We start from the raw sequence: 20,272 nt of genomic DNA on the forward strand, positions 1-20,272 counted from the left end.
TCCTTAACGACATGTTGCACCCGTACACATTGGTACGGCCAAAATATGCCAGGGGCTTTAGTACCCCTCAATATGGTGTGAGAAGTCCGAACACTTTAACAAGTGCGACACCCCGAACTTATAGCATTATATGCATCGGCTCCGAATCATGTCTTGGATCAATAGTTTGGTTTGCCCGGCTCCTATGTTTTGGTGCCTTACGTTCCGCTATATCAGCTAAGGTAGCACTAGGAGAACCACTGCGATTGTGCCCCAGTTGAGCTGGGTCGAGCACCTCAGTGGAGAAAGCTAAAACTGACTGTCATGATGAAGCGAGAGCTGGTCGCTGCTCGAGAGGTTTTTTCGAGTCCCTAAAGACTTATGCCGCTTAGGGCGAGGAGCCGGCTCTGTCCGGCCAAGGCGTGGATAGCGCCTCGAACTCGGTCTTCCGAATACCAGGGGCTTCGCCGAAATTTAAAATTATAGAATTCTATGGCTAAGTGAGAGTGTTCACGCATTATAGTCTGATTGCCTTGTTCGTTGGGCTGAGCGCCTCCCTCGAAGGACCCAAACATGGGAAAGAGAGCGCTCAGGTTTATCCCCGAACACCCCAGCACTAGCAGCACGGGGGCAGAAGCCGACGACTCGCCATCTCTCAGAATTGATAAACAGCCGCACATAAGGTAATATTTTAAATTCCAACAGCATTGCTTAGCGCATATAAACAAGTTTTCAGCGCACAGGACAAAACGAGCAAGTTTCACTCAAAAATTACATCCCTTGAACATTCATCCGCCACAAGGCAGGCACCCTTCAGAACATCCTTATAGTAATTCTCGGGCTTGCGATGCTCTTTCCCCGGCGGTGGCCCATCCTTCACAAGCTTCTCAGCATCCAGCTTGCCCCAGTGCACCTTAGCACGGGCAAGGGCCCTACAAGCACCCTCAATGCAGACGGAGCGCTTGATGACTTCGAGCCTTGGACAGGCCTCCACCAGCTGCCGCACCAGCCCGAAATAGCTCCCAGGCAGAGCCCCTCCAGGCCACAGCCGAACAATGAGGCCCTTCATGGCCTGTTCGGCCGCCTTGTGGAGCTCGACCAATTGCTTCAGCTGGTCGCTCAGGGGCACGGGGTGTCCAGCCTCAGTATACTGAGACCAGAACACCTTCTCTGTCGAGCTGCCCTCCTCGGCTCGATAGAATGCGGCGGCATCGGACAGACTCCGGGGAAGATCTGCGAACGCTCCTGGAGAACTCCGGATTCGGGTAAGTAACAAGTAACTCACGTTTATGTGTTTGCTTTGCATAAAGAATGCCTTACCCGCCGCTATCTTCTTCACCTCATCCAACTCCTAGAGGGTCTTCTGGGATTCGGCCTTGGCAGACTTGGCATTTTCAATAGCCACCGCGAGCTCGGACGCTCGCGTCTTTGAGTCAAGCTCCAAACTCTCATGTTTTTCCATGAGAGCCTGGAGCTCTTGCCGCACCTTGCCAACCTCGGCCTCACACTTCTCCCGCTCGGTGCGCTCCGTGGCCGCCCTCTTCTCGGCCTCGTCCAGCACTTGCTTAAGGGTCGCCACCTCAGACGTGGCCCCTACAATAGCCACGATAATCCTGTCATTTTTTGCAATTGCACCTTTTTTATATATATATTTAAACAAGGTATTTCTTACCTTCATTGTCCTTGAGCTGCTTCTTGGCACGACCGAGCTCTTGCTCGGACCGCTCGAGGTTCTGCTTTAGCATGTCCACTTCCGCAGTCAGTGCGGCGGACGCAAGTAGAGAAGCCTGCATACTCATATTGACTCCTTTTTGTTATACTCCTGTGAATTTTATTTGATCCTCTATTCGGCTTTTCTTCCCGAACGCCAAACAGAGCATCAGGGGCTACTGTCTATGCGGTAATATTATTTACACATTCTTTACTTACCTCAAAGCCTGTCAAAAGGCTAGTACAAGCTTCAGTCATTCCGCTCTTGGTGGACTGAACCTTCTGGACCACCGCACTCATAATGGCACGGTGCTCCTCGTCGATGAAGGCGCCTTGGAGCGCCTCCAACATATTGTCCGGCGCCTCCGGTTGGACGGGGGCCACCGGCATAGTGGGTTGGCTCCTCTTGGAAGGAGGTCGCCCGCCGGACTCTGGAACCTTTAAAGATTCCGGAGCAGTGTCCGGCCTAGAGCCGGACTTGGAGCCCTGGGGGGTTTCATCCCCTTTGCTCCTGGAGTCCGGGAGGTCGCCTTGCGGCGCCTCCAGGACCACCTCCTCCCGGCTCGGAACCTGTTGGGACAACACTTCGGTGTCGTCCGTAGGGCGGGGGGAGGAAGCCGTCAGAAGCGAGTTCACATCCGACGAGTCCAGTGAGCCTCTCGACGACGTGTCGAGCCGGTCTTTGGGTGGGCTGCATAAACATATTCGACGTAAGGGAAAGCTGTGCAGTAAACGAATACTATGAATTACTCTGGTATCCGGATACTTATGATTTGGCCAGGGGCTTGGCCCTAGGCGCCCACTCCTCTCCGCTATCGTCGGTGTCGGTGGAGCAGTCCGGAGGAAGGGTTTTCCCCTTCTTGGACCCTTCGGCCTCCCCAGTTGGGGCGGCCTTCCTTTTCTTCCCTTCCCCCGCTGGAGGGGGAGGGGTCTCTTCTTCCTCCTCCTCGTCTTCGCGGGAGGAGTGCGTCTTGGATTCGTCGGATGATGAATCCGACACCTCCGAGCGTCGAGCACTCTTTCGAGTCCCCGTGGCCTTCTTCTTGACCTTCTTCTCCGGCACCACATAGGGTGCCGGAACCAGCAGCCCGCCAAGCGAGCGTCCGCTGGGCCTTCGGGCAAAGGAGCCGGACAGTTGATCTGTCCGGATGTCACCTGCCAATCCTGTCAAAGGAAAGGGAGCTTAGATCCCGCATGGAGTCAAACTATGAAAAAATGATACCCTGTAAAAGGAAAAAACATCTTACCGCGAGAGCGTGACGCTGCGCACTGAATCCGCGATCCTCAGTAGCGGATGCGGGAGCCTCGGCGCCCTTGAAAAGCACCTTCCAGGCATCTTCGTACGTCGTGTCGAAGAGCCTGCTTAGAGTTTGGTGCCGCGCCGGGTCGAACTCCCACAGGTTAAAAGCCCGTTGTTGGCACGGGAGGATCAAGCGGATGAGCATAACCTGGACTACGTTGACAAGTTTGAGCTTCTTGTCCACCAGGGTTTTGACGCATGTTTGAGTCCGGTCAGCTCTCCTTTTTTACCCCACGACAGGCCCGTCTCCTTCCAGGAGGTGAGCCGCGTAGGGGGTCTGGATCGAAACTCGGGGGTGCGACCCATTCGGCGTCGCACGGCTCGGTGATGTAAAACTACCCCGATTGCCACCCCTTCAGGGTCTCCACAAAGGAGCCCTCAAGCCATAGGACGTTGGCCATCTTGCCCACCATGGCGCCTCCGCACTCCACCTGGTTGCCGCGCACCACCTTCGGCTTGACATTGAAAGTCTTGAGCCATAGGCCGAAATGGGGGCGGATGCGGAGGAAAGCCTCGCACACGACGATAAACGCCGAGATGTTGAGGACAAAGTTCGGGGCCAGATCGTGGAAATTCAGGCCATAGTAGAACATGAGCCACCGGACAAATGGATGGAGAGGAAAGCCCAATCCGCGGAGGAAATGGGGGAGGAACACCACCTTCTCATGGGGCCTAGGGGTGGGGATGAGCTGCCCCTTTTCGGGAAGCCGGTATGTGATGTCGTTAGACAGGTATCCGGCCTTCCTCGGCTTTTTGATGTGTCCCTCCGTGACGGAGGAGACCATCCACTTGCCTCCCGCTCCGGACATGGTTGGAGAAGGTTGAGGTGGGGAGTGCGGACTTGGGCGCTGGAGCTCGAGTGCGCAAGAATGGATAGGTGAGGGAAGAAAAAGGCGTAGGTGAAAAGATGGATCCTTATCCCCTTATATGGGTGGACGCGACTACGCGTCCCCACCAGCCTGGTAAAACTCGCTTATCTCCCAAGCGCCGTAATCAATGGCGTGGTTGGGTTACCCACGCCCGTATTGATGAGAATCCCGGAATAAGGGGACACGATCTCTGCTTTAACAAGACGTGCCAAGGAAACCGCCTCGCATAACGCGCTGAGATGGGACAGTAAAACGGTTCGAATAAAAGCTTGGCCGTGGTGTGATGTCACACTACGGAATATGTCAGCAGATTAGATTTGTGTAAATATTATTCTCTCTATGGCAATATGTGAAAACTTATTTTGCAGAGCCGGACACTATCTTTGTGTTCAAAATCTTCTATGAAGTACTTGGAGGAGGAACCCGCCTTGCAATGCCGAAGACAATATGCGCGCCGGACTCGTCGTCATTGAAGCCTGGTTCAGGGGCTACTGAGGGAGTCCTGGATTAGGGGGTGTCCGGATGGCCGGACTATACCTTCAGCCGGACTCCTGGACTATGAAGATACAAGATTGAAGACTCCGTCCCCTGTCCGGAAGGGACTTTCCTTGGCGTGGAAGGCAAGCTTGGCGATACGGATATGTAGATCTCCTACCATTGTAACCGACTCTATGTAACCCTAACCCTACCCGGTGTCTATATAAACCGAAGGATTTTAGTCCGTAGGACGACGTACACATCAACAATCATACCATAGGCTAGCTTCTAAGGTTTAGCCTCCTCGATCTCGTGGTAGATCTACTTTTATACTACCCATATCATCAATATTAATCAAGCAGGACATAGGGTTTTACCTTCATCGAGAGGGCCTGAACCTGGGTAAAACTTCGTGTCCCTTGCCTCCTGTTACCATCCGGCCTAGACGCACAGTTCGGGACCCCCTACCCGAGATCCGCCGGTTTTGACACCAACACCAGCGCTCTCTCTGGAAGGTGTGGTGAGTGGTTGGTGCGCGGGGGGGGGGGGGGGAGGGGGGGATTAGGTCTGCCGTCCCACAGCTGGTCGAAGAAACTATCATCTATACCATCCGCAATCTCTGTATTTGAACAAATGAAGGTGGAAACCTCAAATCCGCTTTCGTCTTCCAACTAAAACTGAGGTTTGAATTTTTCCTCCCTTCATCTATTTCTGCAAGCAAAGCTCTCTCTCCTCTTGCTGCTGTCGAACATGTGGCGCAGTGTCGAGGAATTCCTTACATCACAATAATGGTTACTCAACACCTCATTTGGTGGCTCGGTTTGAATCAACACCTCTCTTGGGATTGGCTTGAAGATGAATCCGCGCGAATCCTACAGGTCAAGCCTCATACTCGCGGGGGAAGCAGGCGGAGAGCTAGAGACCTTGTTCAACCATCTGGGAGTATCCGAAATAGCCTCCATCGGCGCCTTTGACCTCTGGATGTGGAGACCGCATTCGCCGATGCCCAATTCAGGATCAGGTCTGGCGTGAGCGTTTGCCCCAGAGCGTACAGGCGCCCCGGTCCTCTTTGTTCGTCCTCGACATCGCCCCAAGGGCCAGAGCAAGCCTGGCCTCATGTGCCATTTGCGGTGCTATCTCCGCATCCCTTGCCGCCCGAACCGCGACAAGGTGTAGCCACTCCGCATCCGCCATGAGACCCACTATCTCCTGGTCGGAGACCTCCCCACCCCCGCCATGCGGTGCCATCCGTAGATCTCACCGGCGACCTGGGAACCACCGATCTATCCCCGGATCTGCTCGGCGCAACCCTCAAAGCAAGCTCCAATCCCGCCCTTGGCCATGGCGAGAAGGCCAGTGGGAGGGTGAAGCACACGCTCCGTTTCGACGCGGACAACGGCGGGCAGGGTAGAGGAGGAGCGATCCATGCTTTTCTTCATCAGTAACGCTTGCTGTTCTAGTGTGCTGATTCTTTGTAGTTTTAGCATGACGGCTTGCAACTGTCTATTATAACAAAGTTTGTCCATGTTTGATGAGGGATGGACGATAACGACGACACACCTTTGATTCGCTTTACTGGTTCTAGTCGTCACTAGATGATCTACATGCATGAATTTATCTTTTATTGTTTTTTGTCATTTTTACTGGCATGATGCTTGATGAATGAATCAAATATTTGTAAAGCAAACTCTGGATTCGTTGCTATCAACTGTCGATTCTATCTCGATCCAAAAATAAATAGAAATAGAGCTCGAAGTCGCCATTTCTAGTGGTCCTGGACGCCACCTGTAGCAGCACACACTGTGCATCCATCCCATGCCGGTCTCCACCTGCATCATTCCCAAAAGCATCACCTCCACGTCTTTGACCACAACAGCTCTGACGCAGGTACGTGGCGGCCCGTCCCCATCCCCGCCATGCCTCGCCGCTTGCATTCGCACACGGCACATCTCCCCGCCGCTGGCCCTCCACCCCACCCCACCCCACGGCACCCAATACAACCTGAATCACCCCGAAACCGCCGCCACCGTTTCCCCGGTTTGTTTGAGTCCCAACGCGCGCGGGGCCCCGACGGCGACGCCCACTGTTCCGCGGCGCCCCCACCTGGCCACCTCCCGTCCGCGTACGTGCCCCTCCTGCCCCCCTGACGTGTCCCCGACGACCAGAGACCCAGCGAGCGGCAAAAAAATCTCGCCCTCGGGTGGCACGTAACATTAGGCGGCCGATTGCGCGCGAACAAGGAGCGGGACGTGTCACGTCTCCCCCGGGCTCCGGTCGCCGGAGAAATTTAAAAACCTCGTCGTTGCGAGGTCAAACGGGGACACGAGTCGCCCCCTCTGCGCTCCGGGGGGCCACGGCGCGTCTACGAGGTCGCCCCGGGCCGGGAGCCAATGGGGTGGCGGCACGGCGCGCGCAACCACCACCCGCAACCCCCGCTTTCTCTTTTCTTTTCGAATTCGCGTCCGCGTCGGCATCAGCATCAGACCCGACGGAACCTTTGCCCTGCCCCCCGAGTTGGACCGGCGATGGAAAGAATTCCGGGGATCCGCCTAAACGGGACACGTCGCAGTGGTTTACACTCCCGGGCCACGATCCCGTGCCCGGTCGCCATCGCGCACCTGTGCCCGCATTATTCTATCCGGACGTCCGCTCGTTCGGCGCGATTAGGTTGCGGGGTTAGATCGGACTTTCAACACAACCACACTAGCTTAGATTTGATTAGGCTAGATTAGTTGATTAGCGAGGGTGTTATCGTGGCCGCGCGTCACGTGTCCCGGCTGGGGAGAGGGTGAGCCGTTGATGGGGCGGGGGCACGTGTCGTGGTGCGCGCCGCGTGCCATGCGCAACTCGTGGACGGCCCGGATGTTGCGTGGGGCGGTGGATGCCACCAGGTGTCGCCTCCGCCTGAGAGATGGCGACGCGCGCCATGGATGTGCCACGCCACCTGCGGCCAAGCTTTATAAGGGGGCCGCCCGCCACGGACTCCTCTCCTCCATTCCATTCCATTCCCCTCCCCTTCATCTTCTTGTAGCCACCGAGCGACCGAGCAGCGGCGATTTGCATTTCATCTCAGAATTCAGGCGGTGTTCTTGTCTAGGGGAAGAAGAAGAGGGGTTTCTTGGCGTTGATGTCGATGGCGCAGGTGTGCTGTGACTCGGCCTCGTCGGCGGTGGTGGTCGGGGCGGAGGCAGAGGCCAGGGCCAGGGCGCGCGCCGGGAGGCGCCGCAGAGCCGGGGACGCGGTGGCCAGGTGGAAGGTCACCGCGGAGGCGCCGCAGGGCGCCGAGGAGGCCGCGGCCACCAGGAAGCGCCGCGCGGCCGGGGGCGAGGGGGTGGCCGCGAAACGCCACGGGTTCACGTCGGTCGCCGGACGCAGGAGGGAGATGGAGGACGCCGTCTCCATACGGGAGGCCTTCACCGCCCCGGCCGAGGAGGGGAAGCCCCGGCGCGACTTCTACGGGGTCTTCGACGGGCACGGCTGCTCGCACGTGGCGGACGCGTGCCGGGAGCGGATGCACGAGCTCGTCGCCGAGGAGCTCGCCGGCGCGGCACAGCCCGAGTCCTGGACCGGCGCAATGGAGCGCAGCTTCGCGAGGATGGACGCCGAGGTGACCGCCAGCGGGGGCGGCGACAGCGCCAGCTGCCGCTGCGAGGCCAACAAGTGCGACCACGTGGGGTCCACGGCCGTGGTGGCCGTCGTGGGGGAGCGGCGCGTCCTGGTGGCCAACTGCGGCGACTCCCGCGCCGTGCTCTGCCGCGACGGCGCGCCGGTCGTCCTCTCCTCCGACCACAAGCCCGACAGGCCGGACGAGCTGGAGAGGATCGAGGCGGCCGGCGGCCGCGTCATATTCTGGGAGGGCGCGAGGGTGCTGGGCGTTCTGGCCATGTCGCGCGCCATCGGCGACGGCTACCTGAAGCCGTACGTGACGGCGGTCCCGGAGGTGACGGTGACCGACAGGGCGGCCGGCGACGAGTGCCTGATCCTAGCCAGCGACGGGCTGTGGGACGTGGTCACCAACGAGACAGCCTGCGAGGTGGCGCGAGCCTGCCTCCGGAGGGGCAGAGACAGGTGGTGCGCCGAGGCGGCGGCCATGCTCACCAAGCTGGCGCTGACGAAGAACAGCTCGGACAACATCTCCGTTGTCGTCGTCGATCTCCGGCCAAGGAATCATTTGTAGGAGCGCGACTGGCTGCCGTGATCTTCCATTGCAACAATCGTAGTATAGTAGTAACAGTAGGGTCAATCCAAAACTAGCTCTATAGTGATTCTACTGATTGTTTCTCTTCTTCAAAATTCATTATTTTTTCTTTTTGCAATATTTCTCCCTGGATCAAGTTCAGTGGAGTACATAGATTATGGTGGGGTTGAGGAAAGAAATAACAATTGGTGTAACCAAGTTCGATCCTGAAATTGAAACTGAAGTTCAGTTCATCAGAAGGAAGTCAGTTTTTGTTCAAATTCTGAAGGCTGGATTCAGATCTGCAGCTTCCGTTCGCATCAGTAATCCTGTTTAGATGGAGGATGATACAAGGCCTTAGTAGGGCTCATATAATAATCTCCCCTAAGCAAAAACTGACTAGGCCTTGTACAATGAGCCCTACTAAGCACCTTGCAGCTTCCGTTCGCATCAGTAGTTCATCATCAGTAGGGCTCATATAGTCTTCTGATGTGCTCAAATCTAAGTATTACACTAGGTACTGATCGTTAGATCGGTGAAGCACAAACCATATCGAATATCTTGTGCCACCGGAGGACCCAAAAAATGGGGGATCTGGGCGCCATATAAAATACATAAAATGAAGTCAAATCAAAAGATAGTACTACTACAGAAAAGAGATGAAATCAAAGGGAACAGATCCGGGACAGCTCTCGGCGCTTGCGTGAAGACGAAGAAAAAGATCAGAGGCTCCCAAGGAAAAGGCTTGACACGAGATATTTCTTCCTTGTGGGATTGATTCATCCGGAAGCACGACACCTGCCCAGCCCAGCTGTGTGAAACATACGGACGGCCGGAGACACCAGCAGATCTGCGGTCCAGGCCATTCCGTCCAGCTGGGGTGGGGTTCTCATTCTTTCTTCCCGGCAACGCACGCACGCACGCAGGCGCACCTCGACAAATTCCCTCCTTCCTCTTTAAAACAAGGGTTTGTCACTCCGTGATTGGATTGGAGTGACGCGTCGGAGGGCATTGAAAAATCGTCCACTCCGGCCATGATTTGCGTCCGGCGAAGGACGGATCTTTTCTGCTTTATCACGACTGACGATAATGGCGACAGCGGGGCAAAGATGCAAGGAACCTCCACGCCCCACCTCTGTCGTCTCACCGGGGCGGGGTGTTTGGTTTGGTGGGATATGTTCGTCCTCGTCGTCCAGGTGTTCGTCCCAGGCTCCCCCTCTGCTGTTCCTCCCGTCGTTCGGTGGCGCTGCGGACGGAAGGTTCGACACGCACACGCATCGCCTGATTGAGCGGCGTGGCGGTGTTGCTGGTGGGTGGCCGCTGGCGGGCGCGATCAGCCAACATATCGGATCTGCTCGTGGATGGTGAAGAGAAAACTCTACTTTCGAGCTGGCTTCTGTTTGTGCTTTTTTAAGTTCTCGCTGATTCCGGGGCGACCAAAACTTTTGTGTCAGCAGTGTCAAAAGGTGTCACTCCTTGATATGGCAAAATATGAGTGAGTGAGAAAATGGGGCGTTGAAACGACAAGAAAATAAAATAAATTAAGAAAAATGAACGTCCATTCGAATAGTACAAGGAATTGCAAAAAAATTATGTCTGATCCCAGGTTCGAACTGGGGACCTTTAGTGTGTGAGACTAACGTGATAACCAACTACACCAACCAGACACCTTGTTATCTGGGGCAAACCATGTTTAGTTATACAATACCAGAGTGTACTGGTCACATAACCCGAAAATGCATAGGTAGTCGTGGCTTCCCTTTTCCTAAATACCGCACCAATACAAAATACGTGGATATGTGTGCCTTCTTTTCAATTTTCTGTTTTACAATGGCAAAATGTTCTGCTGGAAACAGACTAACAGATGATCCAGGATGAATGGAAGAATGATGACTTCCACTTAATTGGCGGCCATATTCTCAAAGGTGTGCGAAGGAAGGTTTATCCATTGTATCGGGTGTATCCTCTTATGATGTAATCTCCGACTTTTTGATTGCACCTATGCAGTCTGATATTGTCCGCCTATTTGATGAATAAAATGCCTTGCAGGGTGGTTCTCAAAAAAGCAGAATTTTGGATTGATCCTATAAGGGTAGTTCTAGTGCTCTGCTTTGGACTATATCTTAATCCTGAAACCTAAGCAAACATCTGATGTGGCACCTGATTTAGTGTGGAAAGAGAAAGTAATTATATCTCAGTTAAGATATACTCATAGTGCCAAAACCAGCATTTTGTCCATCGCGAAACACGTTAAATGAAATTTTTTAGATACAACAAAAACGGCTTCTCCCAGTGCACAGATAGATGAGATACTAGGTTCATGAAAGGGCTTGGCAACTAAACTCCCAATGCATAGGTAATTAGTTTTTTCTAGCTAACCTTCCTTCATTTAATTGTTTAGCAACTAAAATCCCATGCATATGCATTTTTGCATAGGTTCGCATGCTTGGCACTATTTCTTCCTGGGTCACCAAAATTTTCTCTCCCACTCTTAATTGCTTTGATATGTCAGGATTTCCCCACATGACATTTTTAGCACATGTACATCATGGAGCATTAGGAAGGGCCATTGGTGAATTTATGTCTGAGTACATACTTAATGCATACTCCCTCCATTTCATAATGTAGTGCTTCCTCTATCCTCGTGCTTCAACTTTGACCGTAAATTTAACTACCAAGACCGATTGCAGCGGGAGCAAAAATTATATCGGTGAATTCGTATTCGAAAGAAGTTTTCAATATAATTTTTTCTCCCGCCGCAGTTGGTCTCGTTGGTTAAATTTATGGTCAAAATTGGACCTCTGAAAGCGCGGGCGCACTATATTTTGGAATGGAGGGAGTATGATATAAACGTATAATGCATTCAAGGTCTAATTCCCCTAGGTTTACCTAGGGTTCTCAGGTTCCTCTTGCGACGCCGTCGCCCGAGTGCATCTACCCTTCGATTTCCCAATTCCCTCACGTTGAAACTTTCCCAACAAAGTTCACCCGTGATACCATGAGAGTAGGCTACACCATGGTACCCTTGCATGGCAGAAACAAGATCTCAGGTGCTGCCAGAGGACGAAGCATCTGGAAATGGTGCAACGGTGTTAATCACTCGAACGAAGCAAGTCTCGAGGATAGGTTGGAGGGATTGGATCTCCATGGGGAGGAAGAGAAAGACCATGACCTGTCTAGAGAGATTAAAGGGCGGCTTGAGGAAACTCGATGGATTGGGATTTTTAGGGTTCATTCACAGAAAACCCTTCAGTCATGTTGCCTTGTTTAAATCTATGCATAATGCTTGGGCCTCTCAGCAAGGAATAAATTTCAAGACGATGAATGACGGCCTTTTCCTGGTTCAGTTCATGTGCCCTAGTGATTGGAATCACGTCATGGGCGGTGGTCTATGGGTGTTCAGAATGATGCAATGGTTCTTGAGGAATATGATGGGATAACCAATGTTCAAGAATACTAGTTGGACCGTATTCCTGTCTAGGCTAGGATCATGGGTATACCTGTTGGTCGCATGAACAAGATGGTGTTGGGGATCGTAGCAGAAATCAAAAAATTTCTACGCATCACCAAGATCAATCTATGGAGTATTCTAGCAACGAGGGGAATAGGAGTGCATCTACATACCCTTGTAGATCGCGAGCGGAAGCGTTCAAGTGAACGGGGATGATGGAGTCGTACTCGTCGTGATCCAAATCACCGATGACCAAGTGCCGAACGGACAGCACCTCCGCGTTCAACACACGTACGGTTGGGAAGACGTCTCCTCCTTCTTGATCCAGCAAGGGGGAAGGAGAGGTTGATGAAGATCCAGCAGCACGACGGCATGGTGGTGGATGCAGCAGGATCCCGACAGGGCTTCGCCAAGCACAAGCGGGGAGGAGAGGTGTTACGGAGGGAGAGGGAGGCGCCAAGAGCAAGGTGCGGCTGCCCTCCCTCCCTTCCACTATATATAGGGGCTAGGGGGGCGCATGCCCCCTTGGAGATCCCATCTAAAAAGGGGGGGCGGCCCCTGGGGCAACGGCCCCCTTAGGGTTTCCAACCAGGGGGGCGCATGCCCCCTCGGGGGGCAATGGCCCCCTAGGGCTTGGGCCCTTGGGTGGGGCGCACCAGCCCATCAGGGGCTGGTTCCCACGCCACTTCAGCCCATGGGGCCCTCCGGGATAGGTGGCCCCATCCGGTGGACCCCCGGGACCCTTCCGGTGGTCCCGGTACAATATCGGTAACCCCCGAAACCTTCCCGCTGGCCGAAACTGGACCTCCTATATATAAATCTTTACCTCCGGACCATTCCGAAACTCCTCGTGACATCCAGGATCTCATCCGGGACTCCGAACAACTTTTGGGTTACGGCATACTAATATCTCTACAACCCTAGCGTCACCGAACCTTAAGTGTGTAGACCCTACGGGTTCGGGAGACACGCAGACATGACCAAGACGCCTCTCTGGTCAATAACCAACAGCGGGATCTGGATACCCATGTTGGCTCCCACATGCTCCTCGATGATCTCATCAGATGAACCACGATGTCGAGGACTTAATCAATCCCGTATTCAATTCCCTTTGTCAATCGGTATGTTACTTGCCTGAGACTCGATCATCGGTATCCCAATACCTTATTCAATCTCGTTACCGGCAAGTCACTTTAATCGTACCATAATGCATGATCCCGTGACCAACCCCTTCGTCACATTGAGCTCATTATGATGATGCATTACCGAGTGGGCCCAGAGATACCTCTCCGTCATACGGAGTGACAAATCCCAGTCTCGATTCGTGCCAACCCAACAGACACTTTCGGAGATACCTGTAATTTACCTTTATAGTCACCCAGTTACGTTGTGACGTTTGGCACCCCCAAGGCACTCCTACGGTATCCGGGAGTTGCACAATCTCATGGTCTAAGGAAATGATACTTGACATTCAGAAAAGCTACAACAAACGAACTACACGATCTTTGAGCTAAGCTTAGGATTGGATCTTGTCCATCACATCATTCTCCTAATGATGTGATCCCGTTATCAATGACATCTAATGTCCATAGTCAGGAAACCATGACTATCCTTTGATCAACGAGCTAGTCAACTAGAGGCTCACTAGGGACGTGTTGTGGTCTATGTATTCACACATGTATTACGATTTCCGGATAATACAATTATAGCATGAATAATAGACAATTATCATGAACAAGGAAATATAATAATCATTTTATTATTGCCTCTAGGGCATATTTCCAACAGTCTCCCACTTGCACTAGAGTCAATCATCTAGTTACATTGTGATGAATCAAACACCCATGGAATTCTGGTGTTGATCATGTTTTGCTCTAGGGAGAGGTTTAGTCAACGGATCTGCTACATTCAGGTCCGTATGTACTTTATAAATTTCTATGTCTCCATTTTGAACACTTTCACGAATGGAGTTGAAGCGATGCTTGATATGCCTGGTCTTCCTGTGAAACCTGGGCTCCTTGGCAAGGCTAATAGCTCCAGTGTTGTCACAGAAGAGAGTCATCGGCCCCGACGCATTGGGTATGACTCCTAGGTCGGTGATGAACTCCTTCACCCAGATTGCTTCTTGTGCTGCCTCCGAGGCTGCCATGTATTCTGCTTCACATGTAGATTCCGCCACGACGCTTTGCTTGAACTGCACCGGCTTACTGTCCCACCATTCAAAATATACACGTATCCGGTTTGTGACTTAGAGTCATCCAGATCTGTGTCGAAGCTAGCATCAACGTAACCCTTTACGACGAGCTCTTCGCCACCTCCATAAATGAGAAACATATCCTTGGTCCTTTTCAGGTACTTCAGGATGTTTTTGACCGCTGTCCAGTGTTCCTTGCCGGGATTACTTTGGTACCTACCTACCAAACTTACGGCAAGGTTTACATCAGGTCTGGTACACAGCATGGCATACATAATAGACCCTATGGCTGAGGCATAGGGGATGTCACTCATCTCTTCTATATCTTCTGCCGTGGTCGGGCATTGAGCCGTGCTCAATCGCACACCTTGCAATACAGGCAAGAACCCCTTCTTGGACTGATCCATATTGAACTTCTTCAATATCTTGTCAAGGTACGTACTTTGTGAAAGACCGATGAGGCGTCTCGATCTATCTCTATAGATCTTGATGCCTGATATATAAGCAGCTTCTCCAAGGTCCTTCATTGAAAAACACTTGTTCAAATAGGCCTTTATGCTTTCCAAGAATTTTATATCATTTCCCATCAACAGTATGTCATCCACATATAATATGAGAAATGCTACAGAGCTCCCACTCACTTTCTTGTAAACGCAGGCTTCTCCATAAGTCTGCATAAACCCAAACGCTTTGATCATCTCATCAAAGCGAATGTTCCAACTCCGAGATGCTTGCACCAACCCATAGATTGAGCGTTGGAGCTTGCACACCTTGTTAGCATTCTTAGGATCGACAAAACCTTCTCGCTGCATCATATACAATTCTTCCTTAAGAAAGCCGTTAAGTAATGCCGTTTTGACGTCCATTTGCCATATCTCATAATCATAGAATGCGGCAATTGCTAACATGATTTGGACGGACTTCAGCTTTGCTACGGGTGAGAAAGTCTCATCGCAGTCAACCCCTTGAACTTGTCGATAACCCTTAGCGACAAGTCGAGCCTTATAGATGGTCACATTACCATCCGCGTCTATATTCTTCTTAAAGATCCATTTATTTTCTATGGCTCGCCGATCTTCGGGCAAGTCAGTCAAAGTCCATACTTTGTTTTCATACATGGATTCTATCTCGGATTTCATGGCTTCTAGCCATTTGTCGGAATCTGGGCCCGCCATCACTTCTTCATAGTTCGAAGGTTCACCGTTGTCTAACAACATGATTTCCAAGACAGGGTTGCCGTACCACTCTGGTGCGGAACGTGTCCTTGTGGACCTACGAAGTTCAGTAGGAGCTTGATCCGAAGTATCTTGATCATCATCATTAACTTCCTCTCTAATCGGTGCAGGCACCACAGGAACATTTTCCTGAGCTGCGCTACTCTCTGCTTCAAGAGACAGTACTTCATCAAGCTCTACTTTCCTCCCACTTACTTCTTTCGAGAGAAACTCCTTCTCTAGAAAGGATCCATTCTTGGCAACGAAGATCTTGCCTTCGGATCTGAGGTAGAAGGTATACCCAATGGTTTCCTTAGGGTATCCTATGAAGACGCATTTTTCCGACTTGGGTTCGAGCTTTTCAGGTTGAAGTTTCTTGACATAAGCATCGCATCCCCAAACTTTTAGAAATGACAGCTTAGGTTTCTTCCCAAACCATAATTCATACGGTGTCATCTCAAGGATTTCGACGGAGCCCTATTTAAAGTGAATGCGGCAGGCTCTAAAGCATAGCCCCAAAATGATAGCGGTAAATCGGTAAGAGACATCATAGATCGCACCATATCTAATAGAGTGCGATTACGACGTTCGGACACACCATTACGCTGAGGTGTTCCAGGCGGCGTGAGTTGTGAAACTATTCCACATTTTCTTAAGTGTGTGCCAAACTCGTGACTCAAGTATTCTCCCCCACGATCTGATCGCAAGAACTTGATTTTCCTGTCACGTTGATTCTCAACCTCACTCTGAAATTCCTTGAACTTTTCAAAGGTCTCAGACTTGTGTTTCATTAAGTAGACATACCCATATCTACTCAAGTCATCAGTGAGGGTGAGAACATAACGATAGCCACCGCGAGCCTCAACACTCATTGGACCACACACATCAATATGTATGATTTCCAATAAGTTGGTTGCTCGCTCCATTGTTCCTGAGAATGGAGTCTTGGTCATTTTACCCATGAGGCATGGTTCGCACGTGTCAAATGATTCGTAATCAAGAGACTCTAAAAGTCCATCTGCATGGAGCTTCTTCATGCGTTTGACACCTATGTGACCAAGGCGGCAGTGCCACAAGTATGTGGGACTATCATTATCAACCTTACATCTTTTGGTATTCACACTATGAATATGTGTAGCATTACGCTCGAGATTCATTAAGAATAAACCATTCACCATCTGAGCATGACCATAAAACATATCTCTCATATAAATAGAACAACCATTATTCTCGGATTTAAATGAGTAGCCATCTCGAATTAAACGAGATCTTGATACAATGTTCATGCTCAAAGCTGGCACTAAATAACAATTATTGAGGTTTAAAACTAATCCCGTAGGTAAATGTAGAGGTAGCATGCCGATGGCGATCACATCGACCTTGGAACCATTCCCGACGCGCATCGTCACCTCGTCCTTCGCCAGTCTTCGTTTATTCCGCAGCTCTTGCTTTGAGTTACAAATGTGAGCAGCCGCACCGGTATCAAATACCCAGGAGCTACTACGAGTACTGGTAAGGTACACATCAATTACATGTATATCACATATACCTTTCGTGATGCCAGCCTTCTTGTCCGCTAAGTATTTGGGGCAGTTCCGCTTCCAGTGACCACTTCCCTTGCAATAAAAACACTCAGTCTCGGGCTTGGGTCCATTCTTTGGCTTCTTCCCGGCAGCTTGCTTACCGGGCGCGGCAACTCCCTTGCCGTCCTTCTTGAAGTTCTTCTTACCCTTGCCTTTCTTGAACTTAGTGGTTTTATTCACCATCAACACTTGATGTTCCTTTTTGACTTCTACCTCTGCTGATTTCAGCATTGCAAATACTTCAGGAATGGTCTTTTCCATCCCCTGCATATTGAAGTTCATCACAAAGCTCTTGTAGCTCGGTGGAAGCGACTGAAGGATTCTGTCAATGACCGCGTCATCCGGGAGATTAACTCCCAGCTGGGTCAAGCGGTTATGCAACCCAGACATTTTGAGTATGTGCTCGCTGCCAGAACTATTTTCCTCCATCTTACAGCTGAAAAACTTGTCGGAGACTTCATATCTCTCGACCCGGGCATGAGCTTGAAAAACCATTTTCAGCTCTTCGAACATCTCATATGCTCCATGTCTCTCAAAACGCTTTTGGAGCCCCAGTTCTAAGCTGTAAAGCATGCCGCACTGAACGAGGGAGTAATCATCAGCACGTGTCTGCCAAGCGTTCATAACATCTTGGTTCTGTGGGACGGGTGCTCACCTAGCGGTGCTTCTAGGACATAATCTTTCTTGGCAGCTATGAGGATGATCCTCAGGTTCCGGACCCAGTCCGTATAGTTGCTGCCATCGTCTTTCAACTTGGTTTTCTCTAGGAACGCGTTGAAGTTGAGGACAACGTGGGCCATTTGATCTACAAGACATATTGTAAAGATTTTAGACTAGTTCATGATAATTAAGTTCATCTAATCAAATTATTAAATGAACTCCCACTCAGATAGACATCCCTCCAGTCATCTAAGTATAACATGATCCGAGTTAACTAGGCCGTGTCCGATCATCACGTGAGACAGACTAGTCAACATCGGTGAACATCTTCATGTTGATCGTATCTTCTATACGACTCATGCTCGACCTTTCAGTATTCTGTGTTCCGAGGCCATGTCTGTACATGCTATGCTCGTCAAGTCAACCTAAGTGTATTGCGTGTGAAATCTGTCTTACACCCATTGTAATCGAACGTTAGAATCTATCACACCTGATCATCACGTGGTGCTTCGAAACAACGAACCTTCGCAATGGTGCACAGTTAGGGGGAACACTTTCTTGAAATTATTATGAGGGATCATCTTATTTAAGCTACCGTCGTTCTAAGCAAATAAGATGTAAAACATGATAAACATCACATGCAATCAAATAGTGACATGATATGGCCAATATCATTTGCTCCTTTGATCTCCATCTTCGGGGCTCCATGATCATTGTTGTCACCGGCATGACACCATGATCTCCATCATCGTGTCTTCTTGAAGTTGTCTCGTCATCTATTACTTCTACTACTATGGCTAACGCTTTAGCAATAAAGTAAAGTAATTACATGACATTTATGTTGACACGCAGGTCATAAATAAATAAAGACAACTCCTATGGCTCCTGCCGGTTGTCATACTCATCGACATGCAAGTCGTGATTCCTATTATAAGAACATGATCAATCTCATACATCACATATATCATTCATCATTCATCACAACCTTTGGCCATATCACATCACAAAACACTTGCTGCAAAAACAAGTTAGACGTTCTCTAATTGTTGTTGCAAGTTTTTACGTGGCTGCTATAGGTTTCTAGCAAGAACGTTTCTTACCTACGCCAAAACCACAACGTGAATTGCCAATTTCTATTTACCCTTCATAAGGACCATGTTCATCGAATCCGATCCGACTAAAGTGGGAGAGACAGACACCCGCCAGCCACCTTATGCAACTAGTGCATGTCAGTCGGTGGAACCGGTCTCACGTAAGCGTACGTGTAAGGTTGGTCCGGGCCGCTTCATCCCACAATACCGCCGAATCAAGATAAGACTAGTAATGGCAAGATAATTGGCAATATCGATGCCCACAACTATTTTGTGTTCTACTCGTGCATAGAAACTACGCATAGACCTAGCTCATGATGCCACTGCTGGGGATCGTAGCAGAAATCAAAAAATTTCTACGCATCACCAAGATCAATCTATGGAGTATTCTAGCAACGAGGGGAATAGGAGTGCATCTACATACCCTTGTAGATCGCGAGCGGAAGCATTCAAGTGAACGGGGATGATGGAGTCGTACTCGTTGTGATCCAAATCACCGATGACCAAGTGCCGAATGGACAGCACCTCCGCGTTCAACACACGTACGGTTGGGAAGACGTCTCCTCCTTCTTGATCCAGCAAGGGGGAAGGAGAGGTTGATGAAGATCCAGCAGCACGACGGCATGGTGGTGGATGCATCAGGATCCCGACAGGGCTTCGCCAAGCACAAGCGAGGAGGAGAGGTGTTACGGAGGGAGAGGGAGGCGCCAAGAGCAAGGTGCGGCTGCCCTCCCTCCCTTATATAGGGGCTAGGGGACGCATGCCCCCTTGGAGATCCCATCTAAAAGGGGGGGGGGCCTGGGGCAACGGCCCCCTTAGGGTTTCCAACCAGGGGGCGCATGCCCCCTCGGGGGGCAACGGCCCCCTAGGGTTTCCAACCCTAGGCGCCTTGGGCCCTTGGGTGGGGCGCACCAGCCCATCAGGGGCTGGTTCCCACGCCACTTCAGCCCATGGGGCCCTCCGGGATAGGTGGCCCCATCCGGTGGACCCCCGAGACCCTTCCGGTGGTCCCGGTACAATACCGGTAACCCCCGAAACCTTCCCGCTGGCCGAAACTGGACCTCCTATATATAAATCTTTACCTCTGGACCATTCCGGAACTCCTCGTGACGTCCGGGATCTCATTCGGGACTCTGAACAACTTTCGGGTTACTGCATACTAATATCTCTACAACCCTAGCGTCACCGAACCTTAAGTGTGTAGACCCTACGGGTTCGGGAGACACGCAGACATGACCGAGACGCCTCTCCGGTCAATAACCAACAGCGGGATCTGGATACCCATGTTGGCTCCCACATGCTCCTCGATGATCTCATTGGATGAACCACGATGTCGAGGACTTAATCAATCCCGTATTCAATTCCGTTTGTCAATCGATACATTACTTGCCCGAGACTCGAACATCGGTATCCCAATACCTTGTTCAATCTCGTTACCGGCAAGTCACTTTAGTCGTACCGTAATGCATGATCCCGTGACCAACCCCTTGGTCACATTGAGCTCATTATGATGATGCATTACCGAGTGGGCCCGGAGATACCTCTCTGTCATACGGAGTGACAAATC

At 51.2% G+C, this 20,272-nt stretch overlaps 1 protein-coding gene and 1 non-coding gene across 2 annotated transcripts; one reads left to right on the plus strand and one right to left on the minus strand.

Moving 5' to 3' along the window:
- The first annotated feature begins 7,310 nt into the window (after positions 1 to 7,310).
- On the plus strand, positions 7,311 to 8,776 carry LOC123103505 (probable protein phosphatase 2C 68). The gene has a single exon (XM_044525113.1). The coding sequence runs from the start codon at positions 7,463 to 7,465 to the stop codon at positions 8,510 to 8,512; it is 1,050 nt and encodes a 349-aa protein (XP_044381048.1). The 5' UTR covers positions 7,311 to 7,462; the 3' UTR covers positions 8,513 to 8,776.
- A 1,329-nt stretch (positions 8,777 to 10,105) lies between these two features.
- On the minus strand, positions 10,106 to 10,179 carry TRNAV-CAC (transfer RNA valine (anticodon CAC)). The gene has a single exon. It is a non-coding gene; the product is annotated as a tRNA-Val (tRNA).
- Between the last annotated feature and the right edge of the window lie 10,093 nt (positions 10,180 to 20,272).

The sequence above is a fragment of the Triticum aestivum genome, chromosome 5A, assembly GCF_018294505.1.
Source record: "Triticum aestivum cultivar Chinese Spring chromosome 5A, IWGSC CS RefSeq v2.1, whole genome shotgun sequence".
Classification (NCBI taxonomy): Eukaryota; Viridiplantae; Streptophyta; class Magnoliopsida; order Poales; family Poaceae; genus Triticum; species Triticum aestivum.